Source organism: Meira miltonrushii (genome assembly GCF_003144205.1).
Source record: "Meira miltonrushii strain MCA 3882 unplaced genomic scaffold FA14scaffold_2, whole genome shotgun sequence".
NCBI classification, from domain to species: Eukaryota; Fungi; Basidiomycota; class Exobasidiomycetes; order Exobasidiales; family Brachybasidiaceae; genus Meira; species Meira miltonrushii.
The window spans coordinates 2,597,895-2,620,807 of NW_020289944.1; the positions used below are offsets into that span (position 1 = coordinate 2,597,895).

Consider the following 22,913-nt stretch of genomic DNA (forward strand, 5'->3'; position numbering starts at 1 on the left):
TGCCAAAGCTGCAATGCTGGAACGTATTCCATGATGCACAGGCATAAGAAGGAAGATGGACACCGCTCTAACGCCTTTACACGTCTTAACCGGGAATTGAGGTCGTGCACACATAATTGGAAGAACAAATGCTTGCTTGTCAACTTACACTCTTACAATCACCAATCCAGTCCAACACTCAGAGGCAATCACTGTCGCATAACACAATCTCGACAGCCTCCCTCACGAGTCTAGAAAGGGTGAAGACAAAGGAAGAAAGACTTGCCCGTTTTGCGGTTGGAATAGCTCAACATGCCGATGCTTCTCGATATCACTAGAAAGCTATTCGCTCGATCTGATCGTGTAAAGGCTGTCGATTTCCATCCAACAGAACCATGGCTTTTAGCAGGTCTATATACCGGTTCAGTGAACATTTGGAATTATGAAACAGGAGCATTGATCAAAACATTCGAGGTGGCCGAAGTGCCTGTTCGTTGTGTCAAGTTTATTGCACGCAAGAATTGGTTCGTTGCTGGAAGTGATGATTTCCAATTAAGATGTTTCAACTATAACACCCACGAAAAAGTCATTGCGTTTGAAGCCCATCCTGATTATATTCGATGCATCGCAGTTCATCCCACAGGCAGCTACATCTTGACGGGTAGTGATGATATGACAATCAAGATGTGGGACTGGGATAAGAATTGGAGACATTTGCAAACTTTTGAGGGTCACACTCATTTCGTGATGAATTTGGCATTCAACCCAAAAGACTCAAACTCATTCGCTTCTGCTTGTTTGGATCGTACAGTCAAAATCTGGACGCCTGGATCCGCAACTGCAAACTTCACTCTCGAAGCACACGACAAAGGAGTCAATTACGTCGAATACTACCATGGAGGTGAAAAACCATATCTCGTCACAACAGGTGATGATCGTACAGTCAAGATTTGGGATTACATCTCAAAATCCTGCATCCAAACACTAGACGGTCATTTGTCCAACGTCTCATTTGCTTGCTTCCACCCTTCGTTGCCCTTGATCATCTCCGGTTCCGAAGATGGTACCGTCAAACTATGGCATAGCAACACATACCGTCTCGAGACTACACTTGATTACGGCCTCGAACGTGCTTGGTGTGTGGCTTACAGAAAGACAGGCAATGACATTGCCATCGGTTACGATGATGGTGTTGTTGTTGTAAAACTTGGCAAGGAAGAGCCAAGCGTTAGCATGGATACAAGTGGTAAAGTCGTTTGGGCTAAAGGTGCAGAAGTTCTCAGCGCTAATTTGGGTGCATCCGAGACTGATGCTCTTGTGGACGGTCAACGTATCGCAGCTGGATCTCGCGAGATGGGATCCACCGAAGTTCACGCTCAATCGCTCCAGCACTCGCCCAATGGCCGATTTGTCACCGTTTGTGGTGATGGAGAGTACATCATCTATACCGCTCTCGCATGGCGCAACAAAGCATTCGGCACGGGTTTTGCATTCGCTTGGGCAAGTGACAGTAACACATACGCTGTCAAGGAAAGTAACAGCCTCGTCAAAGTCTTCCGTAACTTCCGTGAACGAGCTAACTTGATCAACATCAGCTATGCTGTTGAAGATGTCAAAGGTGGCGCCTTGCTTGGTGTTACGGGTTCAGGATTTGCATGCTTTTACGACTGGGACACGGGAGCTTTGGTTCGTAGAATCGAGGTGGAAGCAAAAGATGTTTCCTGGTCGTCGACAGGTGAACTGGTCGCTATCACCAGTGGAGAGTCTTTCTACATCTTGCGATTCGATCGTCAAGCTTATCAGAATGGTTTGGACAGTGGTGAATATGTCGAAGATGAAGGTGTGGAATCCGCATTTGATGTGGTGACAGAGATTAGCGAAGTGGTAAAAACGGCAAAATGGACAGGAGAATGCTTCATCTACACAAATGCACAAAATAGAATCCAATACCTAGTTGGAGAGCAAACACACACAGTCAACCATACAGATACGGAACTATATCTATTGGGCTACCTACCATCACACGGTCGTGTCTATCTAGTAGACAAGGATGTTTCGATTTACAGCTTTGCACTCAGTCTAGCGGTTGTTGAATATCAAACTGCAATTCTTCGTCAAGACTACGAGGGAGCAAGTGAGATTCTCAAGACGGTGCCAGCTGATCAACGCAACCGAATTGCAAGATTCTTGGAATCTCAGGACTTGAAGAAGTTGGCTTTGGAAGTGTCTACAGATCCCGATCACAAATTCGACTTGGCCGTTTCGCTAGACGATTTCGATACAGCACTAGAGATTGCACAAAATGGACCGGAAGCAGGCAGTGAATTACGGTGGAGAACGATTGGTGATAAAGCACTACTGCAATGGAACCTACGACTTGCACTAGAATGTTTCGAAAAGGCTTCTGATCTACAAACATTGTTCTTGATCGCATCCTCTACAGGCGATCGAGATCTGCTTCAGCGCATTGCCGAGATGGCATCGGAGAAGAAGATTGTCAATTTGGCTATGAACTGTTATTTGCAATTGGGTGATACTGGTCGAAGTGTTGACGTGCTTGTTCAATCCGGTCGTTTACCCGAAGCTGCTTTGTTTGCAAGAAGTTACGCACCTTCACGTGTGCCAGAGATTGTTGAGTTGTGGAGAGCAAGCTTGAAAGAATCAAAGAGAAGCAAGCAAGATGCAATCGCTACAAGTTTGGGAGATCCAACTTCGAATCCTGAGGCATTCGAAGAAGGATGGAAGGAAGCTCTGAAACGTGAAAGTGAATTTGCAGCAAAAGGACCAACTGCTCTGGCGAAGTCGAACGAAGCACCGAAAGTTGTCGCTCCCACCCTTACCAATGGAGCTTCTGGCCTAAACGGAAATACAACAAACGCAGTCGAAGATGCATCGGCACAGGATCAAATGACCGAATCAACAATCGTAACGGAAGCCACAAGCAATGGCGTTTGAATGTTAGATCCACATTAACCAAATTTGTATAGCTATGTTACGATTATGAATATTTTGATTATAAAATGGGGTATGAGAATCCATTAAGATAAGATAAGTGATAATACAGATGCTTCCAAAGGCCGATTACTGTCTGCGTTGTGATGTATTATTGGATAGGCTCATCGTTCGACTGATAAGGTTGGGCACGGATGAATTGGAAGGGTTACCGAAAGGTGTGCTAGAATTGCCGGCTCTACGTACGCCGGGGGACGTTGGTCTAGGCGTGATGGCAGCAGCAGCGGGTGTTGGTGTTGTGGCACCACTACCACTACCCGTGCTAGAAGCCGTACCGATTGGCAAACGGAAAAAGCTAGAAGCAGCAGAAATGTCTCCTTTACCAACACCACCTTTTGCAGAATTACCAGAAGTTGATCGAACACCGCCTCCTGCTCCACTTGTACCCGCAACCTTTCTCTTTCCGCTGGTCAAAATTCGTCCATTGCTATTGCTCGATGATCCAAGGCCAACTCTTCCATTACTGCTGGCATGTCCTGCATTGCCACTACTTCCAGCGATTGCGTTGAAGTGCAAGTGAGAGCTCTCATCGTTTGAATCAATCGCTTGTTGTGCCCTTCTTGCTCTTTCATGACGTGCTTGAACAACTTTGAAATGAATTAAAAGCTCATTCCACTTCAAGTCTTCACGATTGCTTCCAATGATCTTGCTACGTGTTGCACTTACGCTGCCACCACTTCCTGAACCTCCCCCTCCAGAGTTTCCGCTGGTTGCATTGCCTCTTTCAGAATTGTTCGAGGTATTGGAGCTCGCTTGGCCGGTACCTATCCTACTACCTGATCCGACATGCAGATAACCCAAAGCGCTTACTGCATTCAATCTGTTACGCAGTGTAGCAAAGGCTGACGACTGTGGCAATAACATCAGTAGACCATATAATGTTTTGAGTAAGTGTGGATGTCTTTCAGGCTCCAGCAATTGCAATCGTAGCGTCATAAATACGGGTGATTCGATCAATTGCACCAATTTGTCGATTTGAATCAGAAAAGGTACGGTGATCTCTAGATCGGGAAATATGCTCAACAGATTGCTCGCATGCTCATATGCTTGAGCCAATAAGCATAAGCTCAATGTTGCAACGGCATTATGGCACCAACTTCTGTACAAGCTGACAAACAAGTTTTGACCATCCCGCGTTTCCAGATTTTTAAGTCGTTTGCGGAAATCACTCAGTTCCGGACTGGTGATGAGAATCATGTTGAGATTTGTAATCATAATGCTTGCGAATTCCAAATCTTCATCCTTTTCCAAGATTTCTGCTAACGTGCGGAATACACGTTCGGTATGCAATGTTGTGCATAGTTGACGAACGATGATACTACCTCTTGCCTCCAATAAACGTCGATCTGTCGAGAAAAGATTGACCAGGTTTGCAAGGTATGAATTGTAGGCGTCATCTGAGGCACCGCTCATCTGAGCCAACAATCTCAAATCACACCTGATGACATCTTCACTTGGGTCTGAGAGTGTCTTTAGCAGGGCAGGGAACGTTCCATCATCAATGCTGAGAATCCTTCTAGGCGCTTTTTGATGTAGCATCAAGAGCCATTCCAGCGCTGAAACACGAGTCTCTTCGTGCTCATCTATTAGCTGTAGGGTCAAAACATTCACCGTGGACTGCAAATCGAATGGATCTCCTGTCACTTTGCTGGTATTGTCATTCAAAGATAACAAATTTACGCCTAGCGCACCTTCAGAGCTTTGACCACCACCGCCATGGGCCTCAGCGATTGGCCTGAGTCTTGGTGAGATGGCGGGAGAAGCCATTTTTCTCTTTTCGGGGGAATTGGAACCTTCTGCTTTGGGACTTGAAGCCCTTTCCTCGTTTGTGCCTTGCGCTGGTGGTGACCAATTCATCTCTTCTATAATCTGATACAAGTTCACATTCAACACATTTGCTGCATTCTGAATTGCAGGGCTATGATGAGCGATATTTGGCAGAATGGAGGGAATGAGTCGAGGCGTGAATGGAATGACAACCTCTTTGACAACCATAAGCAGTTCTGCAATCCATTGTTGTGTTGTAGCTTGAATTTCTTCATCGGGCCCTCCAACATGATTCAGCAGGATCTCCATAATAGCAGAATAATCAATGCGTACCTCTTGCGCTGGAACCCATTCTTCTTCAACTTCGTTCGAGGTAGTATCTCCTTCTTGCTTAGGCGACTCCAATCCCAGGCCTACTTCTGACGTAGAATCACCCTGATCCTGAGTCTCTTTGTGTGTCGAAGTCGTCGCTTTCTGTGTATTGCCTTTTCGCAGAGCAGCCTCCCGTCTGGCACGAGCGACTTCTGCTGCTTCTTGAATCTCACGTAGAAAGTCAGCGAGTACTTTTGCAGTTGCTACACGAACATCAGTGTTTGGATCGCTGAGATAGCGCAGTAATCCATCGAGGAATTGCGGCAGATAGGTCACTAGTTCCAAGTCTGGAACTGAATCTAAAACCGTTATCCAGCTAACGAGATAGTTCCTTGTGAATGGCGAGAGCACATAAATACGTTCTGCCAACAAAGGTACAAAGCGTGCCAAACTGAATGCTTTGTTTGCTGCTGTATCTGCTTCACCTTGTTCTCCACCCTGTGTAGTATTTGACTTTTCCCTTGCTACATCCAGCTCTGCTTGTCCACCTAGATTTCCTTCAGCAGCATCTTGCCGTGCTCTGATCAAAGATGTGTCCTGATATTGAGATATATAATGTGACGCTGCTTCACAAACGATGTCCTTTAGCAGTCGATCTAGAAGTTCCGCTCCATTCTTCACTGATAGCTCGGTATCTGCTGCTAGTTTCGAAAGAGCATCGAATATTTCGTTGAAATACATCAAAATTTCACCTTTGCAAACCTTTGCGATATTGTAGAAACTTTCGCATGCAAAGTATCGAATCTTGCTATCCGGATCGACAAAGCATGCTAGTACAGGCGGTACAATCTGTTCCAAATAAGAAGCAATCTCGACACCCAAAGCGATACCGATACCTGCCAGCCCGATTAGACCTCCATTTCTTGCATTTACACTTTGTGGATTGGAGACGGAAGAAGTATTTGAATTGAGTAAAGAGCATAATTGTTGAATGATCAAATTGATTCTAGCACGATCATTTTTTGCCAATGCTTCACGAGCTTGCTTTTCCAGTTCCAGTGTTGCCGCTTTACGTTTCTCATAGACCCTATCCAATAATGCTTTTTGTAGGTTGGCATCCATTGTTATGGAACCTTTTTGACCGCACAAGGCGATCTTATTAGGTTTTGAATGGTAATGGTGTTGAGGTTCAGACCAACACCTTTCCCTGTGTAAACGCGCTAAAAGGGGCATTACCTTCTCCTGCTTACTTGCCATGGTTCGTGCATTTCCTTCGAAAATTAAATTATAACGCGAATCAAATGACTAGAAGAGAAGCTCTCTCCACTGTGATCACCATCGTCCCTTCGTTGTAAGCTTGCTCTTCAAGTAGATCATTACAATCATGCTAAGGCGACAACTGGGATTGCATGTCAATGCCTCTATATTGTCTAGCATACGATTAAGGGCTACTGCTGTGAATAGTGTATCAATCACCAGAAATCGGTATATCTCCTACTCACCGAGACTTTCTACCCCGGCAAGCAATTCGAAGCCTGGATCTGCGGGAACGACATCTTCAACTACCTCCTCTCCTAACTCTTCGCCGTCCTCTAGCTCTCCAGCTAGCTCAAGAGGTAAAAGTGCAAGAGAGTGGGTCATCGTCGGAGCAACAGGTGGAGTAGCAGTAGCGGGTGCTTGGTGGTATTTAACAACATCTCCCAATTCAAGCGATTTGGCAAGTCAACAACAAAAGAGAACTTTCAGTATGTCTCCACCACCTCGTACACAATTCACAATTCCAATGCGTGCTCCTGACGGAAGTGTGGTACATTCAAAACCAATTTATACTTTACATCCCAACGAAGTGGATCATAAACTTCGCGAATTTGAGAGCAAGACACATGTCACTGATGAAGCATCGCAATGTCTTGTGCAGCGGTATGAAACGAATAGCCTCGCAAGCAACTCCCCCATCGAAGATCGTCATTCTCAAGTCATCGTTCAAAGAGATCGAGAAGCAGCAGGGATGGAAAAGGAAAAATTGGGCGATTTGGCTTTCTTCGCTGTGATGGATGGTCATTCCGGGTTTCACACCAGTCAACTTTTATCGCAAAAGTTGATTCCTTTGGTAGCCGTTGAGCTTGACAAAGTGATTCGAGAAGCAGGTGAATACGGTCAAATTGCCAAAGCAAAGGCAACATTACCTGCTAAACTTTGGCGTTCGATCTTTGGCGGACCTGAAAGTGCTGCTTCTTCTGAGGCTTTGTCAACTTCTGGGCTTGATGGCGACCCTGAAATCATAAAGAGAGCGATTAGTAAAGCATTCCGAGGATTGGACAAAGAGATCGTTAATCGACCCGTTGGGTTGTTGAAGGAATATGAATTAGCAAGAGATGCAATGATTGGCAAACAGAATGACGCAAAAGGAGAAAAGGAAATCAAACGACTGTCCTCATTAGCACAAAGTGTTTTCCCTCAAGGAAGCGCTTCAGGATCAGCTGGTGAAGGATACACAGTCACACAAAGAAGCGCATATGAGACCATGCTGCCAGCTTTGAGTGGAAGTTGTGCATTGTTGACGTATATCGATACCATGCGTGGAGATATATATGTCGCATGTACAGGAGACAGCAGAGCGGTTGCAGGCTGGTGGGATTCCGATAAGCAGAGATGGGAAGTCGAGGCGTTGAGTAAAGATCAAACGGGCAGAAATGAAGAAGAAGCAAAAAGGATGCGATCTGAGCACCCTGCATCTGAAGCCGAACATGTCATCATGCGTGGAAGAGTGTTGGGTGGTTTGGAGCCAACGAGAGCGTTTGGAGATGCACGGTACAAATGGGACAAATCATTGCAAGAGCGACTGTATGATGCATTCTTACCACCTGAATCTCGTACATCCATACGTGGACCGCCAAGGCACTTTTTGACACCACCTTATGTTACCGCGGAGCCTGTTGTGGAATGGAGGAGATTATCGCAGAATAAAGGACGTCAATTGAAGTTTATCATTATGGCAACTGATGGATTGTGGGATGATATCTCCAATCAAGATGCTGTTGGCCTTGTTGCTACACATTTATCAGGATTCCGTGGAACTTTGGACGCCGCTGAATTGCAAGCAAGATGTTACACGGCCAACAACAAAGGTGTCACGGCAGGCGAAGGAGCAACAACGGATCAAATCGATACATCAGCCAAGGAGACAAAGAACAAGCATCCTCTATTGAAGGACAAGCTTTCTCGATACGTTTTTGAAGATGATAATTTGGCCACACATTTGACAAGGAACGCTTTGGGCGGTGCGAACCGAGAACGTGTTGCGAGTCTATTGGCCATCCCAGCTCCACATTCAAGGCGTTATCGTGATGATATAACGGTCAATGTTGTTGTCTTTAATCAGCCAAGCGAATCAAGCACGACAATGAATGCAAATACACCAGCATCAATCGCTGAGATTACAGAACAAGCTCCAAAAGCAAAGCTATGATACATGTGTTTTAATTCTATAAGATTATGAAAGCGATGTTTTAATTTTGAAAGGCTTCATCTGCTCCTGAAATTTTTTGGGCTAGATCGCGTATCCATTGTGGCATCGCTTGTACGATTGTTGCTAATCGAGCCAAATAAGGACGATAGATGTATGAGCTTTTGTTGAGATGAATGTTATCCACGATATCTTCTGCCACCGAATCGGGATCTTGTAACGGCATCAGAAATCCACCAATACTAGACATCTTGTATTTAGAGAATAAAGGTGTTGTCATTTGACCCAAAACCACAATCGATGTGCGAATATTTGGCTTGCGATATATTTTATCCAATTCGTATCGCAATGATTCCATCAGACCTGTTAAAGCATGTTTGCTGGCAACGTAATCGCTCAATCTACTGACGCCCAGATATGCCATCACAGAAGATGTTGCAACGATATGACCACGTCCTGCAGAAATCATATCAGGCAGAAATGCTCGTAAAAGGTAGTACGAGGAAGTGAAGTTGACATTGATTGTCTTTTCGAATTGTCCTTCTGGCAGGTCGAGCAATGGGGCGCCATGCATGATTCCAGCATTGCTGATCAAGATTGATACTTTTCGATCGCTGAACTGTTCCTTGATCGTGTTTGCTAGCTGTGTGATTTCTTCTGGTCTGCTTATATCACAACGAATGCTCTTCGCACGCGGATAATTGTTACCTTCGCCCTTTTGTAGCCATTCGTTGTTTTTTATATCAACGCAAATTACTCCACCACATCCTCTGGCGATCAGTTTCTTTGCGATTGAAGCGCCCAAGCCACCTGAAGCACCAGTAACGATTGCAAGTTGATCATTCCATTGAAAAGAAGCTTGTTTGACTTCACTCAATATTTTGTACGGAACATAAAGCACTGCCAAAAAAGTCAATGCAAATATAATCTCTTGCCTTCTTTCAATGAGTGTGTTGATGAATGCTTGCATTTTTATACAACTCTTCAACAATCTTAATGATCGTTTTGAGACAGCCTGTCAAACATTTTTCATCCTTCCCGTTCTTCTGAAATGCACTAAGGGTTGTTAAAGTGGAGAATTGATTCTCATTCTCGCACGGACGCGAGTCAATTTGTGCAGGGTCAAATTCCACTCCATCAAATTGAGCAGAGAGAGTATCGAGCACATGACTGTGTTATGTTTATGACGAGGAACGTTGATTGCATGGAAGCATCTCATAACAGGCACAACGTACGTACGTACCCCCTTACAGCAAGGATGCCACAATTTGACATGTTCCATCACTCAAGCAACAACGCCGCGACGCGTTTAATTCGGATTGACCGTAGGGATAATTACCGCCGGAAGTCCAAGTTGGAATTGACAGAAAGACACCAAATTAAAGCTCAACCCCTAAAAAGCCGCTTTTGCCGTCATAACAGCAGACAAAGCGACATACGCGTGTGTGTGCTTAAGAAAGAACAACACAAATTAACACACACAAACACACCCCTACGGAATGAAGTGCATGAAATCGGCGTAAAAATAGAATTGGGGTCTAATAAATAACACATCCATTTGAGATCTTTATAAATATCATCTTTCCTCTCTTCATCAACTCCATCACCTCCTTCAACCCTTTCCCCCCTAACACGCTTATCAAATTACTCTCGTTTCTCAACTTACAATCATTTCAACAATCACGCTCATTCGATCAGCAATAATGCGTTTCTCAATCTTTGCCGCTTTTTTGTCTTTGGCCTTCTTGGCAAAAGCATCAGATAATCCAGACGATCCAAATGGCTCCACCTTTTATTTGGCAAAACCAGCATGCAATTATTACCGCTGTCAAGTAAAGACTCATCCAGGAGCCGTCTTACCAATCGAATGGCTTAACCCAATCAAAGGCAAAATTGACATCTTTTTCAACCCAGATGACGGTCAAAAAGGCTTGAAAACATACACGATTGCCAAGAATATCGGTGCACACAACAACAAAAATAAATGTAACGCCGAAGGTCAACATGGCTGTGGTGCATTCGATTGGACTGTTCCCGCAGACGTAAAGCCGGGTAATTACTCGGTTGAAATTCATAGCTTGACAAAAAAGAAGGTATACGGTTACTCCGACATCGTCACAGTCACTTCAGGCAAGAAAAAGCGAAGTGCACCAGTTCAGGAGGTAGAAGAGAAACAACCTGAGCAACATAAAAATGAAAAAGTACCTGCCGTACACGAAAAGAAGCACAAAAATGCTACTAAACCCGTGAAGCATCACGAGCACAAGGATGCTACTAAACCCGACAAGCATCATAAGCACAAGAACGCTACTGAACACATCAAACATCACCACAAGGGCAAGAAGGGCAAGGATGAGCACGCCAAACATCATCACAAACATGAACATAAGAAGCACAACAGTACAACCGAGAAAGGCAAAAAGCATCACAAAGAAGCAAACAAGACTCAAACCAGCGAACACAAACGTAAACGTATGGTTCAAACCGCCTTATTTTAAGATTTAGTCATCTTTGTCCAATTATAGATATACCTCTATCCCCTGTATTCCTGTGAGCTACAGTTTCACCCCCTTTGGGATCCGTTGTCTGCATAGTAAGAAGCACACTAATTCGATTCATTCTCATTTAAAACATAACTTTGATGCTCAGTAAGGGTTAGAATGACTTCCTTGCGCCAACTTGTAAGCTCTATTGAGTCCATGCCGAAATGTTGGCGTTAAAGGGGGAAAGGTGGCAAGGAAGTATACAACTTGAAAAGAAAATTCATGTCGTCGGAAAAAGACAAAATAACTCTCCTGAATCCATTAATAGCTTCTTTTTTAGCGACTTTTTTGTATGGCATCTTATTTTTGGACATGATCTGAATGATTACGAGTTGATGCTATGGTTTGCTCTCTACCACCCACTATCTTCTAGCCATGCGTTGGAGTATTACTGTTATTACCATTGCACTGGCACTTGCCTACGCTGCACGAGCAGACCATGATCCAGACAATCCGGACGGCGTAGCATATTGGATTTCCAAACCAGCCTGTGATTCTTCTCATTGTGAAATCGACATGCACCCCGGAGATGATTTGAAGATCGAATGGTTAAATCCTGGAAAAGGTGAAATTGCAATTTATTTTGACCCGGACGAATGTCAAGAAAATGATGAACATCTTCATCGATTCACAATCAAGGATAAAATTGATTCTCATCATGATAAACATAAATGTAATTCTGCCGGTCAAAAAGGTTGCGGTTCGTTTGATTGGAAAATACCAAAGGATTTTAAACCGGGAAGATATTCTGTCGAACTCGTTGGTATCACGGATAAGAAGATGACAAGTTATTCCGACCTGGTGAAAATCTTGCCAGGCAAGGGACACAAGCGCAAACATAAAAGGGTTCTCTTCTAGGAATAATACACCCTCATTCATAGTCGAACAATTGCAATTGGATAGCATTCCTTCAGGGTATAGGTTGCTTGTGTGGTATATGAGTACAATAAAAAAAAACTTACTTACTTGCATTCTGTAGCCGTTTCGGCCATTCTCTGCGTAACGTCCATTCACCTTGAGGACCGAAACGCCAATTGGCTTCATAAGCAAGCCCGTTTGCGTTCCTTCCGCGACCGATAGGTAAGAACCAGCCAAACACATTATCTCCCATCGCTTCCCGCCAATTCGGTCCAACTGCATTCCACCATGACAGTGGTTGAGTGGGGTCGTGCGAATTCTGTGTCTTGCTTTGAGTGAACTTCTTCAACTCGCTCTCTTTTCCGACAATCATTGGTTTGTGCACACCATCTAGCCAAAACAGGTTTGCTTCTGTTTTAGGTTTACCCCATTGCTCGGCCCATTTGGCCTTCATTGCATTCCTTGCTCGAATTTGAGCGAACCAATCCGGCTTTGGTCTTCCTTCGTGTTCCGCTGAATCCACCACCCATCGATCAAGAAGGATATCTTCTCTTGTCTTTTGTCGTTCATAACCCATATGCTCAATCGTGCTCAGATTGACAATAAACAAGTAGGTATGCGTAACGATCAATGCGGTTGTAAAGAGGATAAACATCGCACAAATAGGAAAAAGGCTGATCATATATCCATCGATTGGCCAACCTTCTCGACTTCTTCTTTGAATCCCTCTGCTGAACAAAAGCGCGTTGATAATCAGAACGTAATATTCCAAAACGGTAACCCATTGCAAAAAATTGTAAAAGAATTTATGATTTCGTGCTCCGACGCATCCTCCAACCCAAGGACAATGATGGTCCATCTTTAAAACGCATGTGCCGCAATGTCTACAATGATGTGCTCTTGGCGGTTTGTGCCTTCTGCATCGATAGCAGTACGTATTCGAAAGTCGTAAAGGGTATGCTTTTTGCGGTACTCGAAGAGGTGCAGGGAGAGCTGGTTGGCTTGGTACAGCACCATTCTTCGGTCCAGCCCAACCTTCTGGGTCAGGAATCACCTGGGTAGGTTGTTGAGTCTGCTCACCTGATCCAGCAACCTTTTGTGCTTCATTAGTCTTCGCCAAAAGACCTGCCCCAGCGGGCCCGATTGCAGCAGGCAATGCCGGATTGATTGGCTCTTCATTGGTAGCATTTGGATCATCTGTAGTAGAATTACCCTTTGTGATTGTTTGTTGTGCTGAAGCTTCCTGATCTTGAATGAATCGATATAATGATTCGTCTCCGTCGGCAGGAGGTTGATCACAGATCTCAACGTGATTTCGCACGTAGCCGGGACCAGTGATGACAACTTTAATGTATGACCATATCGTCAAAAGCCATAGAATGTGAAAACCAACCAAAAACCCTATCCCTTCTGAGCGGGTGGCTGTCGCTCTTTGTTCTTGTCGAATAGCATCAGCACATATTCTCCAGACAAAAACGATATATACCCAGATCAGAATGACAAACACGAGTGGTATTATACCTTTTCGTTGAATGAAATTATCACCTTTTGGTTCAATCACCTCTCCATCTTCCTTCACACGTACTCCTCCATCAGTATCTTCTCTTCGTTTCTGCTGCCGCTGTCGTGCTTTGAGTTCTTGTTCGTCTGACCATGCTTGTAAGCGATGACTACATGCTTCTACACGGTCTCTAAAGTCGATCAAGCAATTTGGTGCCTCTGAGGTTCCATTTGTCGTTGTCTGACCTTTTTCGATATCTGCACTTTCATCACTGGGACCTTCTTGCCTTGTAGCATCGCCAGCTTCACCAATGTCATGCGACACTGCTTCTACATCGTTCTCTTCAGTTTGATCTACTGTGGGATAAAGTGCTCGAACACTACTTTCTGAAGTACTTCTATTGTGTGTCATTTCGTTCATAGCCTCACCACTATGCTGTGTATGCTGTGCTTCTTGCGTTGTTGCTAGATCACCTCCTATCGTTTTTGTTTGTGTCTCTGCTGCTGAGCTCTCCCCCACATTTGCAACCTGTCCCTCATCGATGGAGGCTGTCATGATGAAAGTGAAGGCTTCACTTATCCTCGATGATGATGGCGTAGAGTGACAATGAATGCACACAAGATGAGAAGGCAAAGACCAAAAAGTAGCACTGCCCAAATTATGCGTGGAGGCTGAAACCCAAAATCAACACGCAATCCAACACCGCGGATGAGAAATGTAAGAAATCATCGGCGCGCTGCACTGCTGCCTTTTCTTATTAGCGACACACACGCCTGTTTCTCCGATTCACCGATAAACTTCAAAACGGTCCGTACAATGATCATCACTAACTGCAAAAAATAAGATGACATTAAGTGAAATTCCCCTTGAATGAATGAATAATTATGAAAAGTTGTACGTAAAAATGATAGAATCGCAATAAAGATGCGAATTTTTTGAGCAAATGTTAAATCCAATAAAATAAAAGGTGAAAGGCAGCGTCCATAAAGGGAGCAAAACTATGAAATACGAACAACAACTGCTCCAGGTTCTTCTTCAATACCTTTCAACGTATTCTCAAATGCACGTGGGGCTTCTCCAAAAGCCAAAACACTCTTCAATCTTGGACAAACAAGACCTTCTTCGGCTGCTTTTCGTACCGCTTCCAGTGCCTCCCGGCAATCTTCTGAAGTATCCGTTCCAACCCATTCGTATCCGATATGTTTGGTATCCTTCTTGAAGAACGATCGTCTGAGTGAACGTAAATGTGACTTCAAGTTTGGATTGCCGACGATTGATTGCAAATCTCCAAAGCATGTGCAGAATTGCCCTTCATAAGCCAAAATTCTACGAGCAGCATCGTAAACACGTCTACCGCCAACGGTATCCACAACCAAATCGAAGCTTGATTCGTGCAAAGTGTTCAGAGCCCAAAGTGGCTCACCGATAATCACTTCATGCGCTCCATTTGCTTCACAGATGGCAACTCCATCAGTCACTTGATTAGGACAATGAGCAACGATGATCAATCCAAGCGTTGCACATTCTTGCATAGTCAATAAACCAACTCCATCATGTGCATTCAAGATCAAAACGCGCGAACCACGTTTTAATTGCGAACAATGATTCGTCATCAATTGATGTGCCATCACTCCAACAGAAGGTAAAGCGGCAATTTGTTCCATCGTTAAACAATCTTCCGGTGCTTTTGCCGTAAGATCTTCTTCGATCGTCATAAATTCGGCAAGTGCTCCGCATTTACGACTACTTTGTAATCCGAAAACGATATCGCCCATTCGCATCCTCTTTACTTCCCATCCTGTTTCCATCACTCGGCCACAAAAGCTGCGTCCAGGAATGAATCCAAACGCATTTTCACTTCGGACCTTTTCACGTAAAAGCAATCTGTCCATTTCGTCAATCGAACATGCGATCATCTGGACGAGCAATTGCGTTGATCCAAGCTTTCTGGGAGGAGGTGTATGTGAAGTGAGTGACATTGTAGTCTTTTGCAATTCTTCAACGAGCGTGCCTTCTTGTCTAGTAGAGTCAATTGAACCGCGACGTGATTGATGATCGGCCGTAGCAGTCACGTCCACAGAAGATCGTTTTCTACGTAAGCTCTTCGAATTACGGAAGGCACCACTGGTAATAGAAATAGTGTTCATCGTTGTCTTGGCGTACAAACGATCATCGATCGCATTGGAAGATTTGACTGGATCGCGGGCTCTATAAGAGCTCTGCGGAACTGCCGGTAAGCTTGCAGTGCTATGTTGTGATTGCATTCCTAACGAAACTTGAGATTCTTCGCCCATATAACCACTTCCGCCCCAATTATTGGTGCCATCCAAGCTTTCACTCACGGGGACGCCCAGTCTTCGTGAAGCACCTGGGTTTGGGTGTAAGAATGTATCAGTTGCTGCGCCGATTGGAGCATTTCTGATCACCGAAGGCAAAGGACCAGAATGAACACTGCTTTGACTTCTAGTGGCATAAGATTGTGCTTGATAAATAGGCGATGCATATCCCGATGAAGAAGCTCCGACCGGCATGTGACTGACAGGAGATGCATATCCAGAACCAGGCGCAGATGGGAGTGCAGGGCTTGTTCTGTCTTGATCGATCGGACTATTCTCCCATTCACTGATAGCAGACATCAATGACGTACGAGCATGACCATTTTGCGAAGCGCTGACTGTTCTGATCTTCCTTGGCACCGGAGGAGGTACATGCTTGGCAGCTCCGCGAGATGAGGAAGCCTCAGAAGCAGCAGAAGAAGATAAGGCCGATGATGAAACGGCCGACGAACGTCCAGATCGTCCTGACACACTCACTGCCGGAGATGGAGAAGGAGAGACAGATCGCGAATTTGCCGGTAAAGAATCAGAGCCTCGAGACGATGAGCCTGCATCGCTGTGATTGGTGGCAGGCAAAGCCAATGATGCCAAGCCTTCTGAAAGCGACGGCTGCATCGATGCAGATCGAGGCGGGACAGCATGATTGGTATGATCCATGTAAACATTTGACAAAGCTGGCATTGGTTCCGCTTCAGCTTCATTAGCTTTTGCTTTTCCGGCTGCTTTTTTGCTTTTACTCTTTCGTCCTTTCACAGTCGAGTCTGGCGTGTCCTCTTGGACTTTTTCAGAAATTGACGGGTGACGGCGTTGGGCGGATGTGGCAACTGTTGTCGCAACCAAGCCAGGTGGCAAGCTTAAACCTCTACCTTGATATTCAGTAAATGTCGTCGAATTGGCACTATTTCTCTTGCTAGATGACTTTTTACCAATGCTACCTTTGGATCGCGAACTTAAAGATCTTTGCAGGCCAACAGATGCATCCATTGTATTAATTGGATCATCCGTCTCTTCTGCCAACGTTGGAGGCGTACGGACCATTGATGATTTGATATGATGATTACTCTCAACCGCTGGTGGCGTTGGTGGGATCAAATCTACTCCAAACGATGGTTGTTGCTTCTCATTCCGAGGAGTCTTGTTGTTATCATCATATGCAGGCTCTCCATGTGTAATAGCGGCTGGAGTCAAATCGTTATCTGGATGAATTCCATTCGCATCGTGTGTATCAAAAGATGGCACTGGTGGCAAAGGAAGCTTTTTGTCCTGTGGTGAGGTTGCGAGAGTCGGCTCGCCATATGCTTCAGTTCTGGGTTGCATAATACCAATATTCTTTTCCAAGAAATCAGAAGCGCCTGGAGTAGCAGGTCCAGTACTTGCAGCGCTCTCGCCTGACCACAATTCTGATCCAAGTGGTGGACTTCTAGCATTGGGTGCATCATGAACCTCATTAGCAATTTGGGCATTGCCATTGGCCTGCACAGATTGCTCATCATCCGTGCTCTCATCACTTTCTGGGGCTGGATTTGACGGCCTTTGCAATTCAGGAGATTGCATGTTGGCCCGCTCTGAGATGTCTGATGCATTGGAAGCTGTATCAACTGATTTCCGCACCACGGGCTCTTCAACCTTGCTCTCTACAGGTTCTTGCTTTGCAATCTTCACCTTCTCGACATCATTTGACTCTTTGACGGTTTGTTTGACATTCTTTGCTTTCTTTGTCTTATCCTTTTGGAATGAGAATAAGGTATCAGCCAAAGATTTTGGCTCAGCTTTGCTTCCCTTGATGGCAGATTTGGCTGGTGCTGGTTTATCCTTACTTGCTGTGACCTTTGCGGCCGGTTCAGCCTTCATTGGTGGTGAAGAAGGTGGAGATAAAGAAATCTCCGAGGATGAACCCTTTGCTGAACTGCTCGCTTGTGGTTCTTTACCCTTCTTCACAACAGCTTTTGCACCAGGTGGTGTCCAAATATGGTCAAGAGTAGAACGCACATCTTCTACTTCTTCAATCTTTTCTTTTGCATCAGGTAAGAGCTTGCCTCGAGCGATAGATACACCACCCATCTCTCGTGGCTTAGGACCACGCTGCCTGGGTCGATCTAAAACGCTACCCTTCTTCTCTAGTTGACCATTCACGTTTGTTGTACTGCTGGAGCCTGCGAGGCTTACTCCACTGAACAGAGATCGTAATTTAGATTCGCCATGAGCTGAAACTGGGGTGCCATCTTCCGTTGAAGCAGAAGAAAGTTGTCTATTATGCGTAGGCGCTGCTTTAATTTCTTTTGTGATCGTTGCGGGAGAAGAGACTTCATTTACCTTCTTATCTTTCTTTGATCGAACACTATGATTGTCCCCAGCTTGGTTTAACAACCAAAGAGCGGCGAAGCTTGGTGCTATACCACTCTCAACAGTACGAGCATCACTAGAATCTGGCACACCTTTGCTTGGCGAATCACCTTCAGCACGTAACCTTCGAACTTCATTGATTCGTTCTTGAGCGTTGATTGAGAGTACGTCTTGAGCAGTGATCGAATTGCGTTTAGTATCCGGATGAGTGCCAATATCAAGTCCAAGCTGACCAACAGTCGGAGCAAGATTGGCATCCCAATCGGCAGAATCGAATTTTTCCAAAATACCAGAAAGTGATTCTCCAAAGAAATCTTCGCCTACTTTCATATTTCGTAATCGTTCTTGTTCAGCCTTTATTCTTGCACGTAATTCTTCATCAGCTTCATCATCTGATTTTGACCCGTTTGAATCTTCATCATCATCAGACATCTTGACTCGTCTTGAAGAAGAAGAACGTGATTGTGCGCCAATTCGCATGATATTGCTTGCACCAAAGGAAGTACCCAAGCTCAAATCGCTCAAACGTCTTTGCAACGTACCTGGACGAGAAGATCGCATAGATTTAGCATCATCACCATCGACCTTTTTCGTCTTTTGATCGAAAGTGACTGTAGCACGTCCAGTTTGTTGACTGCCAACTGACTTTGCATCATCGCTTTCATTGAGCTCTTCGGTTTTTTCAGTGTCTTCTAGAGGCTTTGCCGGAATCTTTTCTTCATAGATCGATGCAGTGGGTGTTGGAGGTGTTGGTTTGTCTTGATTTGATGGCGGAAGAATTTGCTTGTTCGCTTCATCAGCTCCAGGGGAAAGGGCATCCACGAAGGCTTCACTGTCTGTGCTGCTACTACTGTGATCGGAAGAATTCACCATAGCTGAAGTTCCAGTGGTATCTAGCTTCTCTAAATCTTTCCGGTCTTTGTGCATCGGCGAAGGAGTATGTTCACTCTTTGGTTCGCTAACCTGTACGCTCGGGATAACGGGAGCGTCCTCCGACAGAATCGACTGTTGTGCATCATCTGATTGCCTTGATTCGGCAACAGATGTAGACTTTAACGAATGATTACGAGACGTAGATGTACTGCCAATCAATACCGGCACCGGAGGACTAGAGGTGCTATAACGTGCTTTGTTCAAAGCTGATTCGAATGCCCGATACTTTGGCGCTTCACGTGTTGCCGAGCTAGGTGCAGCAGCTACAACGGGAGTAGGAGCAATATAAACTTTGCTTGATCGTCTTGAAGAGGGCGATCCGACACTACTTCCATCCTCATCTTCTTCACGAACAACTTCCAGCATTCTTTGCCTGCGTATTTCTTCTTCATCCGATGATGATTCCTCCGATTCATCCTCTTCTTCGCTTTCATCGGAAGAAGCTGCCGGGTCCTCCTTCTGTTGCACAGCTTCCCGCTGCTCCCTGTGGCTAGCATTCGACGCTGGATCTCCTTGTTGAGCATCATGCATACGCGAGTCGATCTGAGGGTATCCATTTTGTGTCAATTGTGGACTTTGGGATGCGGATGTATCTGCAGATTGTGGTGCAGCCCCAACAATTGTTCCAGGTTGCCATGAAGTAACATAATCAGCGCCTTCTTGACCAGGAGGAGGACTTCCAACGACTTGACTAGCAGCGCGTGCAATCAAATCTTGATTTTTCAATCCTGGATCGCGCAAGTTTTGTTCAAATTGAGCATCCTCTTGTAATTCTTTCTTCAAACGTTCATAATGACTCTTTCTTCTTTCCAAGTTCGCATTTCCGGTCCCTTTGGCCGCTGTTTCTGTCATGCTTGGCGCATCTCGTACACCTTCCCATGCTTTTGATATTTCTGTTCCTGACATACTCTTCATGAAATCTTTCCAATCCGCTCCTTCGGATTGTTTATTGTTTCCATCCTGTGAAAGCCTTCGTACGTGTGGACTGCTTGCCAAAGCACCTGGCATTCGAGAGATTTGAGGCGGTGGTGACATCATCCGAGATTGAGGAGGCGGTGAGCTGATTCGGGACTGAGGAGTGGGTGACATGACTCGGGATTGAGGAGGAGGAGACGTTGCACGAGATCGAATGCTAGTAGAGCTTGGCTCTCTCTTTAGATCTTGACTAGAAGCTGCATTAGTGAGCTTGGACTTGGACGACTTCGGCTGCAATGTTGGATTGAGCTTACTCACTCCCAAAGGAGCTACATCCGATTGCAGCCTTCCTTGGCGAGCAGGACTTCCTTGTCTTGCAGCATTCAAAGCAGCATTTGCTGGCATTGGTGGAGGTGCGGATCCGCCATATGCTCTTGGAGATGTTCCATAATCACTCTGAGTCACCCGTCTGGGCTTTGCTCCTGATCCTACACCAGCCAGACCATGTGAATTCCAAGGAACTTGACCTGGTGCCGGTTCAGGCTCCGAGAATATACTCTCACCAGCGATACTACCTGCTCTACTCCTTCTTCCTATTCCCAAGCTACCTGCTTCCCACCATCGTTTCTTCTTTGTGGCAGTTGCTTGACTATCAGCAACTGAAGGAGGGGCAGCAGCGTAATTGAGACCTCCATTGATAGAAGGATAATAACCTGCTGGAGCTGTTCCATTGCTAAACACACTCGAATCTCCTACGACGGATTGTCTGTTTTTCTTTCTGCCAAAGCGAGATTTGAAGCCTAGGGTAGAGGTTGATGCACCTGCTTCTGATCCTCCATATTGACTCAGGTTGGCTTTACTGCTTCGTTTGAACAACGATCCGCCTAGCATTGACGTTTGCGCAGAAGAACCTGGAGCGTTGGGAAGGTCGGAAGGTGCTTGCCATTTTTGTCCTCGGACAGATTTACCTGCATTTCCATTTACATCTGCAGGCGGAGCATAATTCTGTGAAGGCCTGTTAAGGATACTGTCTAAGAATGTATGTCGTGGCATGATGAATGCGATTGCTCAAAAAGAGCGGTGGTAAATACTATGTGAAAACGTTGTAAATTTGGATAAAGTTGTAAATGAGTGCGTCGTTATTACTGCATGTTGTGCGTGTTGTTGATTTGGTTAAACGATGTGATCGAAGCGAGTTGTTGAATCGCAAAGCGGGTAATCTCAGGTTGCTGTTTCCTGGCTATTTTTCAATCCCCTTTGTCGGAATGAACGATGATCTAATCTCCGTTGCTACCAAAAGTTTATAAGGGACTTTGAAAGTAGCACTGAATTGATTGAGTAGAGGTGTACTCGTGATAGTTTTTGTGCTTTGGATGAAGAAGTAGGGAAAGAAGCCAAGAAAGTTGTATAACGTGGAGATGGATTGCTTCGATGATGCATGTAAGATTCGGTTACCATGACCCGCATTGTAATGGAGAGAGCTACTACTACATCCTACTGCAGGAGAAATAATAAAAAAGTAGGGCCCAAAGGTGCTTTGGCATGGAACGCGAATGCGCTAAGAAAAAGACAAAAGAGAGAAATTCGGTTGAAGCGTGCGTGCGCAGTGCGCGGTACTGGGCGGGGCAGCGTAAAGCAAAAAAAAAGAAAAGGGCGAGAAATTAATGTATGCGTTTGGATTACAGAATCAATTATTTGACTTGCTAAATTGTACAGAGTGGGAATGGCTCCTGTCGTCTCGTTACTTAAAGAAGGGGCCTGCAGGCATCTAGGCTCAGACTATAGGCTAAAAGCTTGCTTGCGTATGTGGCAGTGTGGTGCATAAAAATGTCGATCGATGGACAAATGTTCTTCTCTGCACACACACCTTTTATCCGCTTGCCTGCTTACACTCATCATATGCGGGTGGTATAGTTTATAGGAGGAGTATCAATAATATACTCATGATGGTACAAGTTTGAAGTTAAGATCCCCATTATTGATAAACAACTAATAAAGGACGACAAAGGATGAAAGAAACCGAACATCCAGCAAAGCATAGACTGTTTCACGAATGCAATTTCGTATTCCACAACGGAGCCGATTGAATGAATGATCACTAGATAGCACGCGTCTTACCAATCCTGGGCCCTTATGAATGCTATACCCCCCCCAGAGTGTATAATGTTCAGACCCCTTCTTCCTTTGTAGACTAGTGAAAGTAGATAATCAAAAAGCCACTCTCTCTCTCCGCGCCGGCGAACATGTGACCCTAGCTTGCATTTCCTATCGCCGCTTGAGGGTAATAGTGCATGCAAGCCCCGGACTAAAATCTCTTATCAGCTGAAATGATGTTAGTGTATAGACAAAAGTCAAAATAAGCTTGGATCGGCTGATCAATTTACCACCATCATCATCTCCCTTCAAGCACAATCTCACAACTCACTCTAATATAACAAAACATTTCATCTTTGCTTGAAGAAACGCAAAGACCAATATGGTCAGCATAATCAATACTCGATCTCGTCCATTACCACGCAGTTTAACTCATCCTGCTGGAATCACTTTCTTAGATCCTGCTCATCGTGTTTCAAGAGAAGAATTGGATCGTCGTGATGCAAGATGGAGAGCGATGCGTGAACGTGCATATGCGCGTGCATGGTCAGAAGAAGCAACTTTGGTTGGCAGTGTGAGAAGGTATGCTGCTGCTTCGGCAATCTTACGTGAATGGGAAGATCGAACGATCGGAAGGAGAGGTTCATTCGCAAGAATCGGAACACAAAATACAATCGAAGAAGGTAGTACTGTTCACAGTCGCAGAGCACCATCAATGCCAGACAGTCATCCTACTCCACCGCCACGTCGTAATCATCATCATTTCTCACTGTTGGCTGGCGTACGTTCTTCAAGGCGTCAGAAAAAGGTCAAGGATGCTATTCGACGATTTGTGGCTAATGTAAGAGCTTAAG

General features: G+C 45.0%; 9 protein-coding genes across 9 annotated transcripts; 5 read left to right on the forward strand and 4 right to left on the reverse strand.

Annotated features, from left to right (window-relative positions):
- The first annotated feature begins 137 nt into the window (after positions 1 to 137).
- FA14DRAFT_160689 (putative SEC27-coatomer complex beta subunit) lies at positions 138 to 3,052 on the forward strand. Its single transcript, XM_025498783.1, has one exon. It carries the CDS (start codon positions 292 to 294, stop codon positions 2,932 to 2,934), a length of 2,643 nt encoding a protein of 880 aa, XP_025355926.1. The 5' UTR covers positions 138 to 291; the 3' UTR covers positions 2,935 to 3,052.
- Positions 3,053 to 3,546: 494 nt separating this feature from the next.
- On the reverse strand, positions 3,547 to 6,192 carry FA14DRAFT_105862 (ARM repeat-containing protein; the record flags this gene model as incomplete). The annotated part of the gene is made up of 1 exon (XM_025495759.1): positions 3,547 to 6,192. A coding segment is annotated over one exon (2,646 nt), but the record flags the coding sequence as incomplete, so codon positions are not given.
- Positions 6,193 to 6,403: 211 nt separating this feature from the next.
- Positions 6,404 to 8,991, forward strand: FA14DRAFT_160690 (protein serine/threonine phosphatase 2C). The gene has a single exon (XM_025498784.1). It carries the CDS (start codon positions 6,455 to 6,457, stop codon positions 8,537 to 8,539), a length of 2,085 nt encoding a protein of 694 aa, XP_025355928.1. The 5' UTR covers positions 6,404 to 6,454; the 3' UTR covers positions 8,540 to 8,991.
- Positions 8,580 to 9,383, reverse strand: FA14DRAFT_116437 (NAD(P)-binding protein; the record flags this gene model as incomplete). The annotated part of the gene is made up of 1 exon (XM_025496176.1): positions 8,580 to 9,383. A coding segment is annotated over one exon (804 nt), but the record flags the coding sequence as incomplete, so codon positions are not given.
- Positions 9,384 to 9,987: 604 nt separating this feature from the next.
- On the forward strand, positions 9,988 to 11,161 carry FA14DRAFT_160692 (uncharacterized protein). Its single transcript, XM_025498785.1, has one exon. The coding sequence runs from the start codon at positions 10,240 to 10,242 to the stop codon at positions 11,032 to 11,034; it is 795 nt and encodes a 264-aa protein (XP_025355930.1). The 5' UTR covers positions 9,988 to 10,239; the 3' UTR covers positions 11,035 to 11,161.
- Positions 11,162 to 11,187: 26 nt separating this feature from the next.
- Positions 11,188 to 11,987, forward strand: FA14DRAFT_44825 (uncharacterized protein). Its single transcript, XM_025502358.1, has one exon. It carries the CDS (start codon positions 11,455 to 11,457, stop codon positions 11,935 to 11,937), a length of 483 nt encoding a protein of 160 aa, XP_025355931.1. The 5' UTR covers positions 11,188 to 11,454; the 3' UTR covers positions 11,938 to 11,987.
- A 65-nt stretch (positions 11,988 to 12,052) lies between these two features.
- Positions 12,053 to 13,480, reverse strand: FA14DRAFT_114926 (zf-DHHC-domain-containing protein; the record flags this gene model as incomplete). The annotated part of the gene is made up of 3 exons (XM_025496082.1): positions 12,053 to 12,213; positions 12,325 to 12,972; positions 13,018 to 13,480. Coding segments are annotated over 3 exons (1,272 nt in total), but the record flags the coding sequence as incomplete, so codon positions are not given.
- Positions 13,481 to 14,276: 796 nt separating this feature from the next.
- On the reverse strand, positions 14,277 to 21,136 carry FA14DRAFT_44833 (uncharacterized protein). The gene has a single exon (XM_025502359.1). The coding sequence runs from the start codon at positions 21,016 to 21,018 to the stop codon at positions 14,437 to 14,439; it is 6,582 nt and encodes a 2,193-aa protein (XP_025355933.1). The 5' UTR covers positions 21,019 to 21,136; the 3' UTR covers positions 14,277 to 14,436.
- A 1,305-nt stretch (positions 21,137 to 22,441) lies between these two features.
- FA14DRAFT_172245 (uncharacterized protein) lies at positions 22,442 to 22,912 on the forward strand (the record flags this gene model as incomplete). Its single annotated transcript, XM_025500393.1, has 1 exon — positions 22,442 to 22,912. The coding sequence occupies one exon, from the start codon at positions 22,442 to 22,444 to the stop codon at positions 22,910 to 22,912; it is 471 nt and encodes a 156-aa protein (XP_025355934.1).
- Position 22,913: the final 1 nt, after the last annotated feature.